Below are 19,661 nucleotides of genomic sequence, written 5' to 3' on the forward strand. Positions count from 1 at the left end.
CATTTACACATCTAAATCTTTATCATAATCGATATTATTGACCCATTTTAAAAATAAATAAGTCTAAAAAGTGTGATACTTCACCAATGGTGCTGGATGGTGTACTACAGTTTTGCTGGATGTGGAATAGGTAGTGGGTACTGGAGCTACAACTTTTGCAGCAGTCAACAAAGGCGCTGCTGGTGCTACAACTTTAGTGTGTGTATATGTTGGAGCAATTACCTTAGCGGGAGATAGCAGAGGAGCATGATGGTGGAAAACTCTTCCGTAAGGTGCATGGTGGTAAGTTGGTGCTACAACTTTTGTAGTGGACAGCAGAGGTGCATGGTGGTAAGTTGGTGCTACAACTTTTGTAGTGGACAGCAGAGGGGCATGCAAGGCTGGTGCTACAACTTTAGCAGGGGTCAACAATGGTGCAGCATGGGCAACATACCTTGGTGGTGGTGGTGGGGGAGGAGGTGCCACAGCATATGCGGGAGCTACAACTTTAGTATGAGACAGCAATGGTGCAGGTTCAAAGTGTGTGGCATAAGCTGGTGCAGCATGTAAACGAGTTACATACCTTGGAGCAGGAATTTCAGAATAAGTAGGAGCAATTATTTTAGCTGGTGCAGCTGGAGTGATAATCTTAGCTGGAGCAGCAGCATAAGCAGGTGCAATAACTTTAGCAGGAGCAGCAGCATATGCAGGAGCAACTACTTTTGCTGGAGTTTTTATAACTACATTGGGTGCTCCCTCAGCATAATATGCAACTGAAGCAGGTGCACTATCCATGGTGCCCGGTTCATTTGTATTGACTGATGCTCGGAACCCTAATTCATCAGCAACATAGTCTACTCGTCTGGTTCTTCCATCAGCATCTGATAAATAATATGATCCTTTCTTGTTTCCATATTCATCTCCAGATTCTGTCCTTCCTTTTGTCCCAAATTCGTCGACAATGTTGTAGCCAAAGGAATAACTACCAGTATCCTAATATAATATCATTAAATTAAAATTTGAAGTTATTCTGTAGTAGAACAATAATAATATATCAAAGAAAATCTTACATCTTGAGACTGTTGGCTATCACTCACTGCTCCAGGAGAGACAATGTCTCCCGCAGATACAAAAGCAAATATACAGAATAATATTGCTATCTGAAAGTAAAAGTTCACAAAATTTGCTGTTAAGAATACTTAAAAATTATTTTTAGTTATATATTTAAAAATAATATAGATATTTTACTTGAGGTATATAAAAGTTTAAGTATGAATTACTCTTAAGATTTCTTACCTTCATTTTTGAGCTGTTGAAGGAGATATCGTCTCAGCAATCCACTTCATCTTTATATACTATCTCAGAGGAGGTGTTTTCCAGTTTTTGGGGAGGATATTACCTCATTGGTTCCTTAACGTCACTAGCGAGGCAACCTTCACCTCAATATCAGGGTGGAGTAGCTCTCCCTTTCAAGTGCCAGATGTATCATTCACCTTAAGGGAGGAGGAGTGGTTGACCTAGTAAAGCAACAGAAAGATTCTTGTAGAAAGGGCAAGGACACTTCCGCAGACAGATAATAGAATAGACAGATAAGTATATTACATAATGCAGGGATATTTTGATAGGGTCTTTTATAAATATTAAATGGAAATGTATTCCTTGAACCTGTAAAAATATCATAGAGCAGTTTAAAAGTATAATTAAAGTTCAGTTTTTAATTTATGAAAGAATATTTGGTAACTTGTGGTCTCAGAAGTCATTAATCTTTATTTATTTAATAATTTTAACTTGATTGAAATGACTACATAATTCAAAATTTCCTTTAATTTATAAGGAATAAATTAATTGCACAAAATTATACAGTATGCTATTGTTACTATACATTTTTTCATATACCGCACATCACGAATTAATTCTTTAAGAAGTTCAATTTGCTGATAATTATCGTCCATTGCTGTCACTCAAAGTAGATGTGAAAGAGGAGGAAGCATTTTCGGCTTTCACTAACCTAAATTTCTGATATTTTCCTTATATATGAAAATGAAAGTATCCTGAATAGTTAATACAAGATAATTTGACTTTCAGAAGAAGCTTTATCTGCATTTAAAATACTCTAAATTTATTTAAAATAAATCTTGTAACGTGGTAAAATGAAAATATATAGTTATGTTTTATCTTAAATATTATAAGGAAAATTACAAATATGTTGATAATTTCTTATATAATTCAGTTTTATTTCTATGACATTTTATTGTTGATATATTAATAATAAATAGACAAGACAATAAACTTTGATTAGTGAAGCTGAACAATCTACAGTGGAAAAAGGCCTCATATATTTTAATAAAAAGTATTTAAGACACAATAAACTCTGTTACATGTAAGCTAAAGAAGCTGCAATGCTTTGCACTATGAAGGATCTCACTCAAAAGAATATGTATAAATGAAACTTGAGTTTGCATAATATCACATGCCTGCTGACTCTTCTTTAATCATGTGCCATGCAAAAAGACTCTTATGTTATGTCTTGACTATAGAAGTTCTAAATGTGGCCCTGCAGTTAGTACGTAAATAAGTACAGGATTTTTTTGGACTGTTGTGGATACAGGGCCTTATTTTCTATGCCCATCATGGGTTTGACCAGACCCACAATAGGGTGGCAGAGTGGTGAGGGACAGGACCTGACATGAGACACAGATCACCTGTATATATAAAAGTTAAAAAAATACACCAATTTAAACAAAGAAACATTTTATTCTACTTTTATCAACATTTTGACGTGTTAATGATACAAGTTACATTGCTTTGACTTTAGTTATTTGATCTAAAAATATGTGGACAAACCTGAAACAAGGTTTACTTAATATAAATTTATTATAAGTAGAACTTTACACAAGATATAAAATAATATCTTTAATTTAATATTATAGAATACACGATGGTTTTTTAATTTTTGAAGTGTTTTCTCACTTCAGCATCATTTAAATTAAATTAATTCTTTATTTGTAAAACAAATTAATTAATTTTAAATATTTTACAGAAAGAACATTCTTTTAGATTTTTGAATCTCAACAAGGAATTCTAAGTGATATATTCAATTTACACCCAAAATAATAATGAAAACTTTAAAGGTAATACAGTAGACCCCCCCTATAACACAGTAGATACGTTCTGTGTTATATGAACCTGTGTTATAGGGGGTCTACTGTATTTAATAAAATTTGAGATGAGCGCATAAAGTTTTAAATTAATTATTATGCCTTTCTGTCCTTTGTATCGTAATTTAAAATTTATTTTTGTATACTAGTACTTTTTTATATATTAACAGGATTTATTATACTGGAAACTATTAAATAAAAAACATACATAAGTTTCTAGTATAATAGTTTCCAGTTCAAGAAATGTCTAAGCTATTATCTAGAATCTTAGTCATAGAACTTGGTCATTTCTTGGGGATTGGCCAAAATAATAGTCCAAACTTGGTGGGTCATAATAGCATGCCTGATGACCCTGAAAGCGGGGACCCTAAGCGTTATACGAGTAAAACTTCATAAACTATTATATAATTGTTACATAGAAAAAGATGTAAAATTAACTAATTAAATTTTATGTTTAAGGAACTGTTCATGATAACCACAATGAAAATTAAGACGTAAAGAAGACTTCATAAAAAGTGAACAGCTAAACAAGAAAAACCAAAGACATGAATATTTTTTTTTAAAGTAGTCTCGTCATCACGATTTTATCTTTAACATTCATCATATAACTGTCTGACCTTTTCACCAAATATTGAATAATCGTTTCTAGCACGAAACGACGAAATGATTTAAAATTCGTGTACCTGTGTCAATAATCTACAAGAAAAGCAGCCATTTTACCAGAAATTATTTAAATTTTTGCCGATTCTATCGTGTGAGTACTAGGAAGGCCTTTTTTTTTTTTTTTTTTTTATCAATTCCATTATCAGTACCAGATGGTGAGGGATCATCCGGGATGAACCATCCCCAGAAAATTCCTGGGGTTGTCGGATTCGTGCCTACCAGCGGCCTAGTTGGTCATGGGTTCACGCCTCGCTAAAGGGCTGGCCACGTGCTGTTTTTCGTGTTTTCTTCACGTTTATAATACCTAAATAGGGCCCAGTTTCCAGTAGAAAGCCCTTTCACTCGGCAGATCGCTCACGTATCACGTTGCCGGATACAAATAACTGTCGGATTCCTTCCCGGTTTCCTCAGAGCTGTAGGTTGAGACCTTAACTGCTCGACATCCCATCATCTTACCGGAAAATATTGTACTTCAGGTACGAATCAAATAATTTATATGCCAAATTTACTATTAAATGTGGATTTTTCCGTAACTTAAATGCGGAAAGTAATATAAAAAATAGACAAGAATTTAAGGGTCATATTTTCAAAGGCGAAAAAAAAAAAAAAAAAAAAAAGGTAATTTAAATAAGCACGTGTGTTTGCACGCGCTTCTTTGCCGTCATTATCTATTAAAAGAGGACAATTTTTGTACATCTTAACTTCCTACAAATGCCAAAGATGCGATAATAATGAAGCGTTAATCGTCGGGCACACCTTTGTTTCTGTGTGAGACATAACGAATATTTGACAGATGGGCCACTAAGAAGGGTGGATGACGTGAAAAAATCAGAATACAGAAGTAGAAACAGGTCAGTTGTTGCTATCTTGGATTGCTCGAGGGGCGGGCCTCTCGTCCTTTAACCTTTTTCGGTAAAAGTGGAGCATTAGCATTTCTATCTATCTATCGATAAAGAATTTTAAAGCTTACATCAGAAAAAAAGAGTCTCAATTACGCAACGATAAAAGTTCGTTAAAAGTCTTTTAAGTTTGCGTAATTGCCGTCAATTTTTTTTCCCGCTTTCATCCCCTCAGATAAGATTCATTCTGTATGCAAATCTATACAATCATCTTGCGTAAGTGTAGGGCTTGTTTATGCATTCAAAACTACCAGCTACATATAGAAAGAAATGCCGTAATTAATCATTTTTATGGAGGTATTTTTTGTACAATAAACTCGCTTTACACGAATTTACACCATTAAATTATGTAAAGTTGGTGAACGTAAATATAAAGTTATGCAAGTTGCAAATTAAAGAATGTGTAGTAAACTATTGCGATTTTTATTATAATTTATGTAACACGTAGATTTTAACACGTGAACTTAAAACATTAGCTATGTATCTTTTATAATAGTCATGGAGTTTTAAGCATAAATGGAAAATTTGCGTAACAAACTGATTCATTATGGAGCTAATAGCATAATCTGCAACCTAAATTGTATAATTCTCATCCTGAACTTGTTCAGTCTTCAGCCTAAGCTTGTATAAGCTATTAATACAACTTTAGCTCGGTATTATTTTCGTTATAAGTACTGTACATCCTAAATTTGTATTATCCTCAGCCCTAAGCTTTGTACTGTATTATTTTCAGCCTATGCTTTGTATTATCTTTAGTCTAAGCTTGCATAATCTGTACCCAAATTTATGATTTCCAGCCTAAACTAAGAAATTTAATCTTACATACTGGAAGAAGTTTGTGTAATTTGTATGTATTAATGTTTGATACTTCAAGTCATTACTATTGCTTTGTTTGTATTAATACAAGCATTAAGTTAATGGTTTATAAATTTAGGTTAATTAGCATTTTAAATTTCAAGGCATATTTAAATGATAACTTAACTTTTTATAGCTTAAACATGCTTAAAAATGCATATTTTAGTGAAAAGAGCAGTGTTTGGTTCTTTTATTTATAAATTATAGTGAATATGTGACTTATATGTAAAAAAAAAAAAAAATTATGCATGTATTACAGCAGTTATGTATAAAATTTTTTTAAATTTGAATTTAGACCAATCGCTAGCTTCTGAAGCAGCGATTGGATAATTTAAAAATTTTTTTTACCCGTTAAACGTTTAACTAGCCTAACCACCGCGAGAGGGACACAAATTTAGTTTCTAATTGGTGGAAATTTAAATATTTAAAATTTTGAATATTTAATCGAACATTTTCTATACAAATATTTCGAAGTTTTATATTTTTATCAGAATATTTTGATTATTTTTAAAACTGAAATAAAGGCATGTATTAATATATCATTATTTGTGTGTGTAAACCGTAATTTAATGCGTTTTTCCCCCTCTTTGACACGCGAATAAACGTTACGTGATTGTGTCTGATCAACGTGACCTGAAGTGAAATAGGATAAGTTGTACTCTGCCCTTATATCTATTAATTCGAAAAACGTAGGCAGATCAGGCCGTCAAGAAGTAAAAAAAGAAAGGAAACATCATTAATCTTTGCGTATCATAATTTTCGAAACTTAACATGAATTTGTAATCTAAAATCTTCTTTGTTAGCCCTGTTTATTAATTCAATATTTGGTTTATATTAAAAATCAAAGCAGCTGTGTAACAATATATGAATAAATCTGTTTATTTTATGCAGTTTAATCTTAGGTTTTCCTAAAGAATCGTAGGTTTCTCTCTCTCTCTCTCTCTCTCTCTGTGTGTGTGTGTGTGTGTGTGTGTGTTACAATTAAACATTTTATGTTGAAACTAAACATTTATTTTTACGTGTTGTTTTAGAAAATTTAAATTATATTTTACATCTATAAAATTATGGACACAGATACAGATAAATAGCCACAGGCTTTAATGCTATAGTCACTGTCAAAAAAGTTTTTTAATGCTATGAATACATAGCCACAGACTTCAATATGAATACATTACTATAGACTTAATGTAAGAACACAGTCACAATTTTTTCAACGTTACGGATGATATACAGGACAGATTTGGTCCCGGGTGCCCCAGAACAGTACATCATTCTGTACATTTTATACAGAGAATTATGTAACCACATAATCACAAAAACGTTTCCATGTTATCACACACGAATACAGAATTTTTTCAATGATATAGCCACGTTGCAAAATAATTCTTCAATCTTAAAGACACGTTATCTTGCAATTCTTCAATATATCTCTGTAAGGGATCCGGGTTCGAATCCGACCGAGTAGTGCAGGAATTTTTAAAGTCTTGGTTATGTTGGACCATTAAATTGTATATTTATTAAAGTATAAAAGAATTATATGGCTATTTTAAAAGTGTAACTGCGAAATAAACGTATTTTAAAAATATAATGGAGCGGTATACATCTGTAATGTCACATCATGGATGCATATGCCTAAAGTACAGGAAATTAAGAAATTCAATTGTGTAAAACTACTAAATGTATTATAATGATTGATTTTGAGGAAAAGGACATAACCACGCTTTGAACAGAGATATGACTGATTACATCGAACAGGAGAAACTAAGTATTAACATTCAGATACATTACTATTATGTCAAAGATTGAGATAAAGATTGCCAGAAGCCATGTCTAGTAAAAGCTTTTCCATTAGTTGATTTAACATCAAAATCAATATTATACTTGATTAATCTTTTTAGAATTCCGCTAGTGTTGATCTTATTAGAAGTGTAAACTTTCATAATTAAATTAAGTAGCCATATAATGAAAGTTGCTCCCACGTGTGAGAAATTTATATCTTTACAATAGATTAATTAGTGATGCTCGGATTAATGTGTAAATTTGATGATTTTTTTACGAAATTTAAGCAGTTTCACGGCATTCTAAGTAGCCGTAAGCTATAATAGGCCCTTCCCCTGCACAGAATGATGATACAAATAAAAATATGCGGCCTTAAGCCGCATGCTTGTTTACTTCATATGTAAATCCAGCTTTATATAACAATATAATAACACAATGGCAGCTCATTATAAACTCTGCCTGAAGTAATTATAATAAGGAAACATGGAAAGAATCCTTGCTTGCTCTATCCCGATTTAACGTGGGTTAGAAATTATTGATATTCAAGTCTGTCATCCCCATAAAATTAACAAATTTCGAAATGACTCTTATAAGTGTTAACCATAATAGAATATACAAACTACATGTCCACCCAAAGCAACTAACTGAGATTCTAGACAGATAAAAATGAGTTTGGCTCTGTGGGATACTATCCCACGTCTTCATACTATTGCGAAGACACTTATCCTGTCTGGCGTAATAGACAGGATTAATTTGTCCTCGTTTATCCTGCGTACTTTCGAAGGACATGGGATCTTATTCTATCTGAGACTAAGTTTCTTCTATGTCGATCCTTATGTTTTATGTATTACGTATTATCTAGTTTTATCGATTTACAATGCTTAAATTTATAATCGAGAGGATTAGTTTGTGATAAAATCAACATTTTGATGACAATTTTCGTCAGATTGTAAGCCAATAACTACTGTTTTAACAGCATTTGAAAGCCAAAATTCTAATGGTTCTCGACCTTTTCGAATTTGTGACACATCCACGCCCTTACATGTAGCCTATACATGAAACGCGACGTTAAAGATTTGCATATATTTTATGTAAAAATATACAAATAATACTATAAAGTAGAGAAAAAAATTATTGTTTTAAAGTTGAATGGCCACAAAATGCCGATTATCAATGCCGGATTTGTACATAAGCTAAATAAACTGCAGCTTAGGACCACATTTTTATGTACGGATGGAGAAAGACCTGTTATATAGCTTAGCCACAAATTGATTATATCTGGTTTCAGTGGCGCATTTAGGATTTTATTTTGGAGGAGCCGAAAGTTTCTTTTCCTTTTTCTTTAAAGAGTGCCAAGATCCCTTGGCCTCTCCTGTGGGTGCACCACTGGTTTTGATCACGAAACAGTTCAAAATTGGGAGTAAAACAGCTTATGATTCGAGGATTTAGTATTTAAGTGTGGTTAATTTATAATTTAATTATAAAATTTCACATGAATTATATAGCAATGGTTGTCAAACTTGATGAATTTCTGAACGATCGAACCGTTACACTAACGAACCGTTGAACGGATCTTGTTTGTATTCACCAGCCAACTGACACATTTCTGTAAACAGACATCATTTAACACAGAAAAAGACTTTCTCTTCTGAGAAATTAAAACTTTTAGGTCGTCATTCAATCCTTTCTTCTTTAGGCAATTCTTGTCATCTCTGGCCAACGCCCATGAGAAAGCGCCGAATCTGGATTAGAGCGAGTACAAATTAAAACAAAAACGTGCAGAATAATAATTATGATGTAATCAGATGATTTTGCTTCATCTATACATTATATCGACCTCGTTTTTTTACATTGTAACCAATCATCCCTATACAAGAACCTAAAAAAAAAAGAATAAAGAACTGTCGACGCCCTGTACTTTTCGCTGTAACGCTTCTAATTTGCAAAACTCGTATAAATGATGAACTGGTTTTACAATTCTTTGTATCGATATCGTGTTACTTAACTTTTTATTCTTTGTTGTAGATCATCTCCCGCTTGCAGTTTTTCTCAAAAGAGTGAACTGCGGGTGACAAGATAAAAGTCTATTGTGTGCTCTCGACGTGTGCAGGTATTTAGAACAAACATGAACTAATTTTGTAGAGGAAGGGTGGAGTGTATAGAAGGTCTATCTGTGTGTGTGTGGTTAGAGTGCTTCCAGGAAATCTTATTTTAAACGGTGTGTTTAATCTCATAAATTAACTCGTACCCCTTCGCGGGTATTCTCGCTTAGTTGTGTTTTGTATACAGGAAAGTAATTAACGTTAATGATTTATCTCTGATGTATTTGCTTCTGTGGCTTGACAGTTTATTAAAATTATCATAGTACATATTTTACACACTTCCTTGTACTTTTACTGTCGTTTGAATTTGTTTAAAGCTTTTTAGTATTTAGTACACCAGCAAATAAGCCTTAGATGATGTACTGTACCTTAACAGAACCCCAGACAAGAACAAGAGACTAAGAAGAAAAGTAGTTCTGGAGAGGCTTTTTTTTTTTTAATGGATTATTTTATAGCCAATAAGTCTTACCTCTATGATCCTAACGAAACATACATATGTATAAATTATATTTTTAAATGGAAATACGTAGTTTTAACACTTAAAAGGTCATTTCATTGCTGGCATTGAGAGGCCATCTTTTTATTGTTTAAACATGGGTTCATCCAAGCTTATAGTGAAGGAATAGGACCCTTTTATCAAAATCAAAACACCTGAAAACTTGAAATTCCGTCTCTGAATCGAATCTAGGAGTTGCTCGATTATAAGGCAACAATGTTTCAAATAATCTAATTTTATGCAATAAATTCCTACCATAGAAGCTAAACAACACGCTTTTTAAAAAATTAAAATTAAATTAACTTGTATATTATCAGTTAAATAACGATAAGCGAGTTAATTTACAGTTTTAACATAAAAATGATATATTTGAATAGTTTAAATCGTAATAGTAAAGTGATTTTATTGTAAAATTTTAAAATCTATACCACAAAATGCCTTCCTTATACAAGGATTTCTTTCCTGTAGATTACATACCAACAAGAAATGAACCTACAGGAAGAAATGCCTTTCGTTACAGATGAGATTAGGACATCTGCTGTCTATAAACGTTAATTTACAACCCGAGAAATTTCCTTATTGCCTGAGTAACATGCAGTTTAATTTGACATAAATAACGTAATTTATACATTTCTATTGTTTTTCGATCCATCGTAAAACGAATCAAACCGCATCTTAATGTACATACCAATAGAAAAAAATGGGTAATTACACGATTTATGTCGTTACTGTTGTCATTTTTACCCGCAACAATCGAGTAAAATGTTAAATTCTTTGGCATGTAACCTTTAAATTAGTCACGATGTTAGTTATTTATTAAGCATTTTCGACAAATTTCATTGCTAATTTTGTTATTTTTTTTTTTATGTAGAAGTGGAATTTCTACCTGCAAATGCTGATTTTTTTTTGCATTTTATTAACAATTTTGTTTTTGCATTTTATTAACAATTTTTTTTGCATTTTATTAACAATTTTCAGATAGTGTCAAAATGAAGTTTTACACTATCAAACTTCATTTTTAATTTATATTTGCTACAAAAATTTGTAGAAATTTTTTATATAAACCTCATTAACTTAGAATTCAAGCAAGTTTTTTTTTTCACTTGGAAACTCTGAAAGACGTGTCCCCTGTTCCTCACTTCCTGTTACAGTGACCGATTGGATAAAACCTACGAACACTGGAGGTTCGTAGCTTGTTCGCCTCACTAACGGACTGGCCACGTGGAGTTTTCTGGGTTTTCTTCACATATCTAACACCTAAATATGGACCAATTTACCGTAGAAAGTCCTCCCGAGTGATGCATTGCTTTCTCCCATCAATCCATTCCCATTATGGATTATTCCAGGTTCACAGCGGGTTTGACAGGAAGTGGTTTGGTTTAATGGGATATGGTAATGCAACACGCGGGCGACGAGGACTTTCTATGGAAATTTGGCATTGTTGAGACACGCGAAGAAAACGGGTAAACTCCACGAAGCCAGTCCGTTAGTGGGGTGCGAACCCGTGACTAACAACTAATGGACATAGATTAGCTCCTTCAGGGTTAAAATATTTAAAAAAAAAAACCCGCAATTCTATAAGCAATTGAAGAGGGTGAGCAACAATCTTAGGTTTCTCCGTATTAATTATTCATGGAAACTAATGATGAACAATTTTAAATGATGTCACGCGACCAAAATATTTATTTCACGTGCCTATATTATAATAGAACTTTAAATATAAGTGAATTATCTAATTGCTATTTTACAAAAAATCGAATGAATTTTTAAGAAAATGTTAATTAGATAATTTATAATACATCAGTAAAATATACGGATCATTTGGGATATTTTCTCAGAAATATTTTAAAAATGTTTTAATGTACACTTATTGTATATATTTTATTAAAAAATATCGTTTATAAACCTTGTACAGCCTGTAAAACAGATTGTAACACATTTTAAGGTTATATCACAGCTCTAAATGTAGCACAAGTATCAAAAATAGAGACAAAAACAAGTCTGGCTGAAACAAAGAACAGGTAACAAATATTAAAAAAATATAATTGAGTATTCATTAATTAGAGGGGTTTTTTTAGCGAATTTTTCTGACATTCAAGCTTCAGAATCTTAATTAAGTTTATTCTAATATTTTTTTCTGTGGGCATAAAATTAAAAAAACACGAAGGCAAATATGATGCCCTCATTGCTTCGTCTTGAATATTCTATAAAAAATTATATAAATAAACGTCTGTAGAATTAGTCTGTTAATTATATAACAAATATTTTGAATATTTGCTATAATTTTACATAAATTTATTATGAAAGCATAAAAATTAGTAAGCAATAAGCTGAATACACAGGTTAAATAATATCCTTACGTAGAAGTGAATTCAGATGTATTGGCATGTATAGACTCTCGGGGCCTCAAGTTTATATATTTAAAACCATATCAAGACTTCTCAAAGATTATGAGAAGCTTTGAGGCCTTTTTGAGGCTTCTACTACATTAAAGAAACTAAAGTTTTAAAAAAAATTTCGTTAATATACAATGAAATTAACAAGTTATAAATGTTTTTGAGGCCCCATAAATGTGAGGTGTGAGCCGAATGGCGGTGCAGGTCTCCTCTAATAAGATCGGGCCCTAATAGTCGTACAAGACTCGACCTTTAAAGAAAAACGGAGCTTCCGACCTTAGTTGTTAGGGCCATTCTCTATCACAAGTTATGCAAGGCTCTTAGTCTTGCATATCTTGTGATAGAGAATGGCCCAAACAACTAAGCGGATCCCTATGATAGGGCCTATTCAATATACGATACTTGTACAATATTTAAAATTTCTAGCTAGTACTTAAGCAAAATCGAGCATCAACAAGGATATATCTGTGCATTTATGAGGCCCTTAAAAGTTCGGGGCCCTAGGCAAGAGCCTAAATTGTCCATACCTAAATCCACCAATTTCCTATCAACAATAATCCGTTGACGAAAGTAAAAAAAATCAATTTATCAAATATATTTTTGTAGGAAAATATTAATATAAAAAATAGGTTAATCGTCGAAAATTTTTATTTTTAATCCTTTTTATTAATACTTAATTTTTGCGTTTCCTTAAATGGGCATAGAAACTAATTTAAGAATACGATTTTAAACTCAGGTGTTATAATTACGTTGCGTGATTAATGATATTTCGTCGATGAAAAGTAAATTTTAGTAAACTTTCCTGTTAAATATTTGATTAAAATCTAGCTTAATTGTCTTCTTAGTGTACATATGTACACTGTTTTCCTTTCATTATATTATACACGAAGCACAATAGAATCCGAACAAAAGGTGTAGAAGTGTTTACAATAGAAGGTCACATTCCATATCTGACGGTCATAAGAATTACTTAACTGTTCACATATAGCTTCGTATTTGATAAAAGAAAACAGGGAGCATTCGTTTTTAACTCGAAATTCACGAGAGAAAACTAAACTTATGTTTTATCAGTGTATGTTAGACGGCTTATGTGGCTTTTGTGACTTGTAGTGCGATCTGTGACGTTGAAAGGCACGTTTGATAGTTTGATAGTGATGTTAAAGAGTGCAGATTCCCCATCTTTGATAGTTGATAGTGACATTGATGGCCCAGATTCCCCCCAAGGTTTGACAATTTAGCTCTAAACTATCAAAGGCTGAACCTCGACCTTCGATGTCAAAGACCTATAAGCTATAAAAGACGACACGCGGCCTTCGGCAAGACCTGATTAAATAAAAAACACAAGCTTAATTTTGCTATTATAAATGTACGTTTCTCATTATTTTACTAAATAAAGCCAGTTATTTAAATATAAAAATGCCCATTTTTACGTGAACGTCCAAGCTAAATTTCTGCAAAGTTGCAGTTCCTCATTTGGGGGGCATCCCCTAAAATGGGATGCGGGTTTGAAAAAGTTTCCCCTCTTCTAGTTCAGATTCCGTTCTGCTTTATGTGTAATATAATGAAAGGGGATTTTTATGAATTTTCGTAAGTAGGTTAGGCACTTTTTTTTTCTTTTTCTTATTTTAATCTTCGCATTATAAATTATAACCTGGTTACGAAGATTAGAGCCATTTTTCTTATCCAAAGCTGGATTTTTGCTTCTTTGTTAATTATATACAGTCTTAAAAGCCGTGTTACGACAATGACGAAAGATAATTTACTTAAAAGCTTAAATTGTTTGTTTTTAATATATATTTTTATGTGTATTTTTGATTCAATTTGACTTTTAAGAGGGGTGGGGTTATAGCATCTTATTCGTTTCTTTGTTAAATGGCGATCCAGTTCCATTTACAAATGTTTTTTTTAATGTAAATGTAAAGCCATAAAAATTAAATGAATTATTTATTTTTCGCTTATTATAAATCTTAAGTTACATTTACAATAATGTTTTACTCTTTATGTTCGTACTGTACATACGAAGAGAAAGTGTGTATTTATTTGTGGATAAATAGTTTAAGATAGAAGAGCTTTAAGACAGTTAACAGGGATGGTCCTGTTGGTGGTTTATATAAAATAATACATATAAAAATTAATATCGTAGTAATATTAATAAATTCATGAATATTCTAAGATATTTTTTATCGTGTTATACATCTTTGCAGAACAAAGGAAACCGAAAATCCTGACAGGATTAAACAATTAAGTTTTCCTGGAGGATGAATTTTTTAAATAATCTGTTACGTAATCTTTTAATATTTGACAGAATAATATTATATACATTTAGGATATTTTAACATATTTTTATAGCTTTAAACATATTATTATATGTACGTATAATCCGTTTAAAATCATTTGCACATCATTTCTTTGTTAATAAAACTAGAGTCTTACTGCATTAGTATAACAGGGATGTAATATGAAATTGAAAAAAGTCAACTGATTTCTTAATATTTTTATAAAATAAACAACGAATTGCTGCGGTTATGTAAAAATTCCAGCAATGAATTGCGTAACGTTTTCGGTAAAAAAAAGTTAAAATTGTATGTCTCTCCATCTGTTACGAGATTTTATTTTAAAAACTTATTAGTTATTATAAAATGACAAAAAGGTTAATTGTAGGGTAGAGATGAGTTTTATAAAAAAAAATCGTAAATGCTAATAAGTAATAACGAATAAAATTATTGAGACCGACCCACAGCCGAGACATGACACGTGACTCCGTTTTTCTACCCACCAGCGTGACTTTTACCCACTAAAATTTAATAGCATGAATCCCTCTAGTACGCTAACCTCCTTGCAAAATGCCAAAAATTTTCGACAAAGGACACACGAGTTATTAAGCTTGAAAGTGGGTGAACAAAATCGTGTCTCCACATGTACATACACTAACATCCAGATGTATAGAAAACCACCGACTTTTTTGCATTTCTCGACGTTTTACGGTGACCTAAGTCCAAAACTGTAAAAATCTTGGAGAGGGTCATGTTTTTAAACATCGTCATACTTATTTTCTGTTGAAGTTTTTTCAATTATTTCTTATTTAGGATCTTACGAGCTACTAATGAGAGGCCCTACTGCTCCTTATCACTGGCTCCTAACGTACTTTAATTCCATAATGTATGCTTTATTATGGGTCTACATCAAGATTCCCGAGGTCAAGGTTCCTGTACAGTTTGTAGTACAGGGTCCTTCACACGTGTCTTCTCTGTATCACATTTTGTGCGTGAGACACGTATCCTCCACGTATCACTTTTAGTGTAGAGTATATACTATCCCTGTACAGTTTTTAGCAAGTCTTGAAAATACATCTCTTCAGCTTCTATAATCTTATGCTCTTTTTATATATAAAAACTTTTATCTTTGTTTCTTACATTTTAAAAGGGGATTAAAAGCTATACATTAGGAACATGTTTGATGAAAATAAACTAAACTTAACGGTTTTAATAACATAATTAAATTACTCCCTAAGAAACAATTTAATTAGTCCCAGATTAAATGAGGAAATTAATCTTTGTGTCCTGTTTAATAAGAATTACTAATAATTACGTCGTGACGAGAATCGTGCAAAACGCAGACATTTGTGATGCATGTGCACATAATATCAGCATGTGTTTGCCATGAGTGGAACGAAAGCATTCAGTTAAAAGACACTGAATCCTTTGTCTACGTATGGCGACTTTTGGATCATCATGCAGATCATCCTGCTTAAATCTTGTAGATCATCATCATCCTCACCTATTTGGCAAGCTTCTAACCACTTTCGTGTATTAGTTATTAGCTGTTTACTTCATATAAACATTAATCATTAAACGAAACATGGCAATGTTAACATGTCTGTGTAAGAAGAGTAATTAATTAATGGGTAAAACAAAAGTGCATATTAGTATGCCAGACAGCTTTCCAAGTAAGCATTTAATGATCTGAATGATAAGCGTAACTCATTATCCCTGTTTGATAATTATTAGTGTATAAACCTTGTTACGACGTATTTCTTACGGGATTGTTTTTTTGATGTTTTGCACAGATAACGAGGAATAGCTTCTAATTGGAAGAATGGCAATTTGATTAGACGTAGTTAGTAATTAATAACTTATAACACCATAAAATACAAAGACAGACTGAGGAAGGGGAGGGGGGGAATTTTTCTGTTGACTGCCTCCTATCTTACACCAAACTGGATTGTGGGAGGAAGAGGAGAAAGAACTTGCATATTTATATTTGTGTGACTCTTAAATATTATTTCCGTAAAGTTTCTCTTGTAAAACTTACAAGAGGAAAAATTTGTATTTAAATTACTTTCACAACTAAAACTCCTGTTTTAGTTGTGAAAGTAATTTAAATACAAATTGCAGGATGTACAAAATACAGGATGTTTTATTGTCTCCATATACAGGCTAAATAGTTTATGGTTTCCTTATTATGCAGTGAATTATAAATCATAGAATATGGTTGCTATTTACATGCACATATAAATAGAAGCTAACACGACTGATGTTATGTGAACACACATCAAACGCACACCAGGTGGCTCCTTTTTGTATGCAATCTTTTCACTCGCCGTGTATGTACGATATCCCCAAAGCGGCCACTATTCTCAAGCAATAAGATATTTCTTTTTAAGTCCTCATCTAATAATTGTTTAAGTACGTATATTGTTCTTAAAAATCCATTTTTTTTCACAAAATGAAACAAAAAAACAACTGACAGAGCTACAAACCTACTGAAAGGCAGATCGGCACTTCCTTCTTACTACAATAACAATAAATTCGAAGCAGAAAGCTCTACTGAATCAAAAGGTGTTATATTGTAAATTAAGGCCTTATGATAGGGTCTTTTGCGCCTGCTTAGATTCACTTCTGAAATATTTTAAAAAATACTTCAGTGTATAGTGACATATAATAGATGTGTATTAAACATAAGCTATACAAAATTACGAAATTTTTAGCTTGGTTACGTGTTAAATTCATATCAATTCGTCTTGTGAGTGAATTAATTAACCGCTAAGAAAGTCAGTTACGTGTTACACGACAATTTTTTAAAATTACTTTAAATCTAACACAGTTTAATGAGCCAGATCTGATAAATATATTTTCTAATATAACTTACAAATTATTGAAAATAAGCCTGTATTTTTGTAATCGGCACCAAACGGGATAAAGTCCGAATAATTAAGGTGTCAGCCTACTGTTTTAGGGAGCCGGAATCCAGTCTGGGCAAGAAACAACAAAGAATCCTTAGAATGGTCTCTTCCAAATGTATTGGACACATTCTCTCATCTCTCAGCCATTGTGAGCATAATCGAACACGCGATGAATTTAGAGAAAAAGGCCCTGTGAAGCCCTAACGGTAGAGAGTAAAAGAATCGACACATAAGTACAATAGCGGATGCAGAAATCTTTAAAGAGGCGCAGAAAGGAAACAATATGCCTAAATTGGCCCCCTGCATAAGGGTTCGTTTTAAATCAATAAAGTTCAGATTGTCTGTTAAATATATGTAGAACGCCTACGAGCAGACGAGTGGCAAAAACTATTGCACACTGATGATGAATTGGAGCCTGGCCAATTGGCTTCCACATTTTATTCACGTGTATAAAACCTAAATAGGGGCTAATTTTTTTGTAAAAAGTCCTTTCTCTTGACTCTTGCCAAGTACTCCAAACTTCGATAACTCCAGGGCCATATTGAGACTTTTCCTTGTCAAATCGTCAAACTGTTGCAATTCCCTACCCAAAAGTGCAATAAAATAGATAACTTTCTATATAATTTTATGGTATAGAGAGAGTAAGAAAAACTAACAAATATAATAATTCAAATGAGATGAATTATTTAAGTACTTTATGAAAGATCCAAACAGGGCAAACAAGAAAAACAAAATATTTTTAACGCGAGAAAAAACAACTCAATAACACTAATTGCCGCTTGTGTTTGCAATTACAATTCGTATCTTTGGTTAAACATTTATTTCATTTTTCCCGCTGTATTCACGTAAGTTTAAACAAATATGCTATGAAAATGGTACGCGAGTCTTGTGTTAACGATTTTTCACGTTGAAGACAAACTTGCTGCCATCTAGTGACGAATAGATTGCAAATTAATCTGTCGCTCACGCTCTAATTTATGTCGTTTACGCCACAAAATAAATTTGAATATTGTATTAAGTGTTTATAAAATGTGTATAAACACACAGTTTATATAGATATCACTACACAAAAAGAATAAGCAGAACAAAATGATAGTAAGTGTACAGTACTTGCATAACTGTATGCAATTATTTTATTTTCACTAATCAGCGATCGAGAATATATCATAAATATGTTAATATTCGGCATGATAATTGTATTTATGATGATATAAATATTCGTGAATATACTAATACATGCATTTAAATTAATTTTACTAGTGAGTATACCGTATGTTCAAGAATAATAATTCATTATAAGTTAGATATTGCGATAAATTCCAATGGCAATTGATGACACTTTAGTGACTTGTATTATAAATTTTTGTATTTTCATACAAAGGATTATGTTTCACGTTAGGTAAGTAGAAGTAAAACATCTCATTCAATAATAAAAACAGAGTTCCAAATAAGATTTGTCTTATATATTGCTCGTGTCTTTTTCTGTGTCAACGATTTTTATTCTTGTCAATATCTATACAGTATGCACAGTAACTTTAATTGTTCAGACAACAAAAGAGTCTTTCAATCAACCGTGTAATAGTGATCGGATGTTAGTGACGGTGAATTATGTAATAGAGAAATCCAAATATCGGATTAACCTTGGCAAGGTACCGCCAGGAACATGCTCTTGACAGCGCTGAGAAATGAAATAAAATCTCAAAATATTGAGTAATTAAAATATTTGTATAATTTCGCTTCTGGATATCGACGAGTTACGTAACAGAAAAGAATTGTTTCCTCGTTTTAAGTTTGTAAAATAAAATTTTATAAAGTGTTCTTCACTTTCGACGTCATTTGCACTAATGTAAAACTTGTCAATTTTCAGTGGCTGATCTGAGTTTCAAGAGACCAGAAGATATAGAATGAAGCGCGTTGCCCATCTGAAAAATCACATTAAATAAATAAATATATATATTATACATATATATGTAAAACCAATTATAGTACCTTGACTGGAAACTTTTTCGTTACATTGAAGTAGCCTTTTATTGATATACATAATGACACTTTTCCAAATCTCTTCGTGAAGGTTAGAATCTGTAAGAATAAGATACATTTCATTGTTATGTGTTATAATAAATGAAAGATATAATCTATAACTAACTTTTAG

General features: G+C 32.1%; 1 protein-coding gene across 1 annotated transcript; it reads right to left on the minus strand.

The window, feature by feature from the left end:
• Positions 1-35: 35 nt before the first annotated feature.
• LOC136979124 (pupal cuticle protein Edg-84A-like) lies at positions 36-1,393 on the minus strand. Its single transcript, XM_067275050.1, has 3 exons — positions 1,276-1,393; positions 1,050-1,139; positions 36-972 (listed from the first exon to the last, which is right to left on the minus strand). Exons 1-3 carry the CDS (start codon positions 1,279-1,281, stop codon positions 64-66), a joined length of 1,005 nt encoding a protein of 334 aa, XP_067131151.1. The 5' UTR covers positions 1,282-1,393; the 3' UTR covers positions 36-63.
• Between the last annotated feature and the right edge of the window lie 18,268 nt (positions 1,394-19,661).

Source organism: Centruroides vittatus, unplaced genomic scaffold (assembly GCF_030686945.1).
Source record: "Centruroides vittatus isolate TY-2023 unplaced genomic scaffold, ASM3068694v2 contig_579, whole genome shotgun sequence".
NCBI lineage: Eukaryota > Metazoa > Arthropoda > Arachnida > Scorpiones > Buthidae > Centruroides > Centruroides vittatus.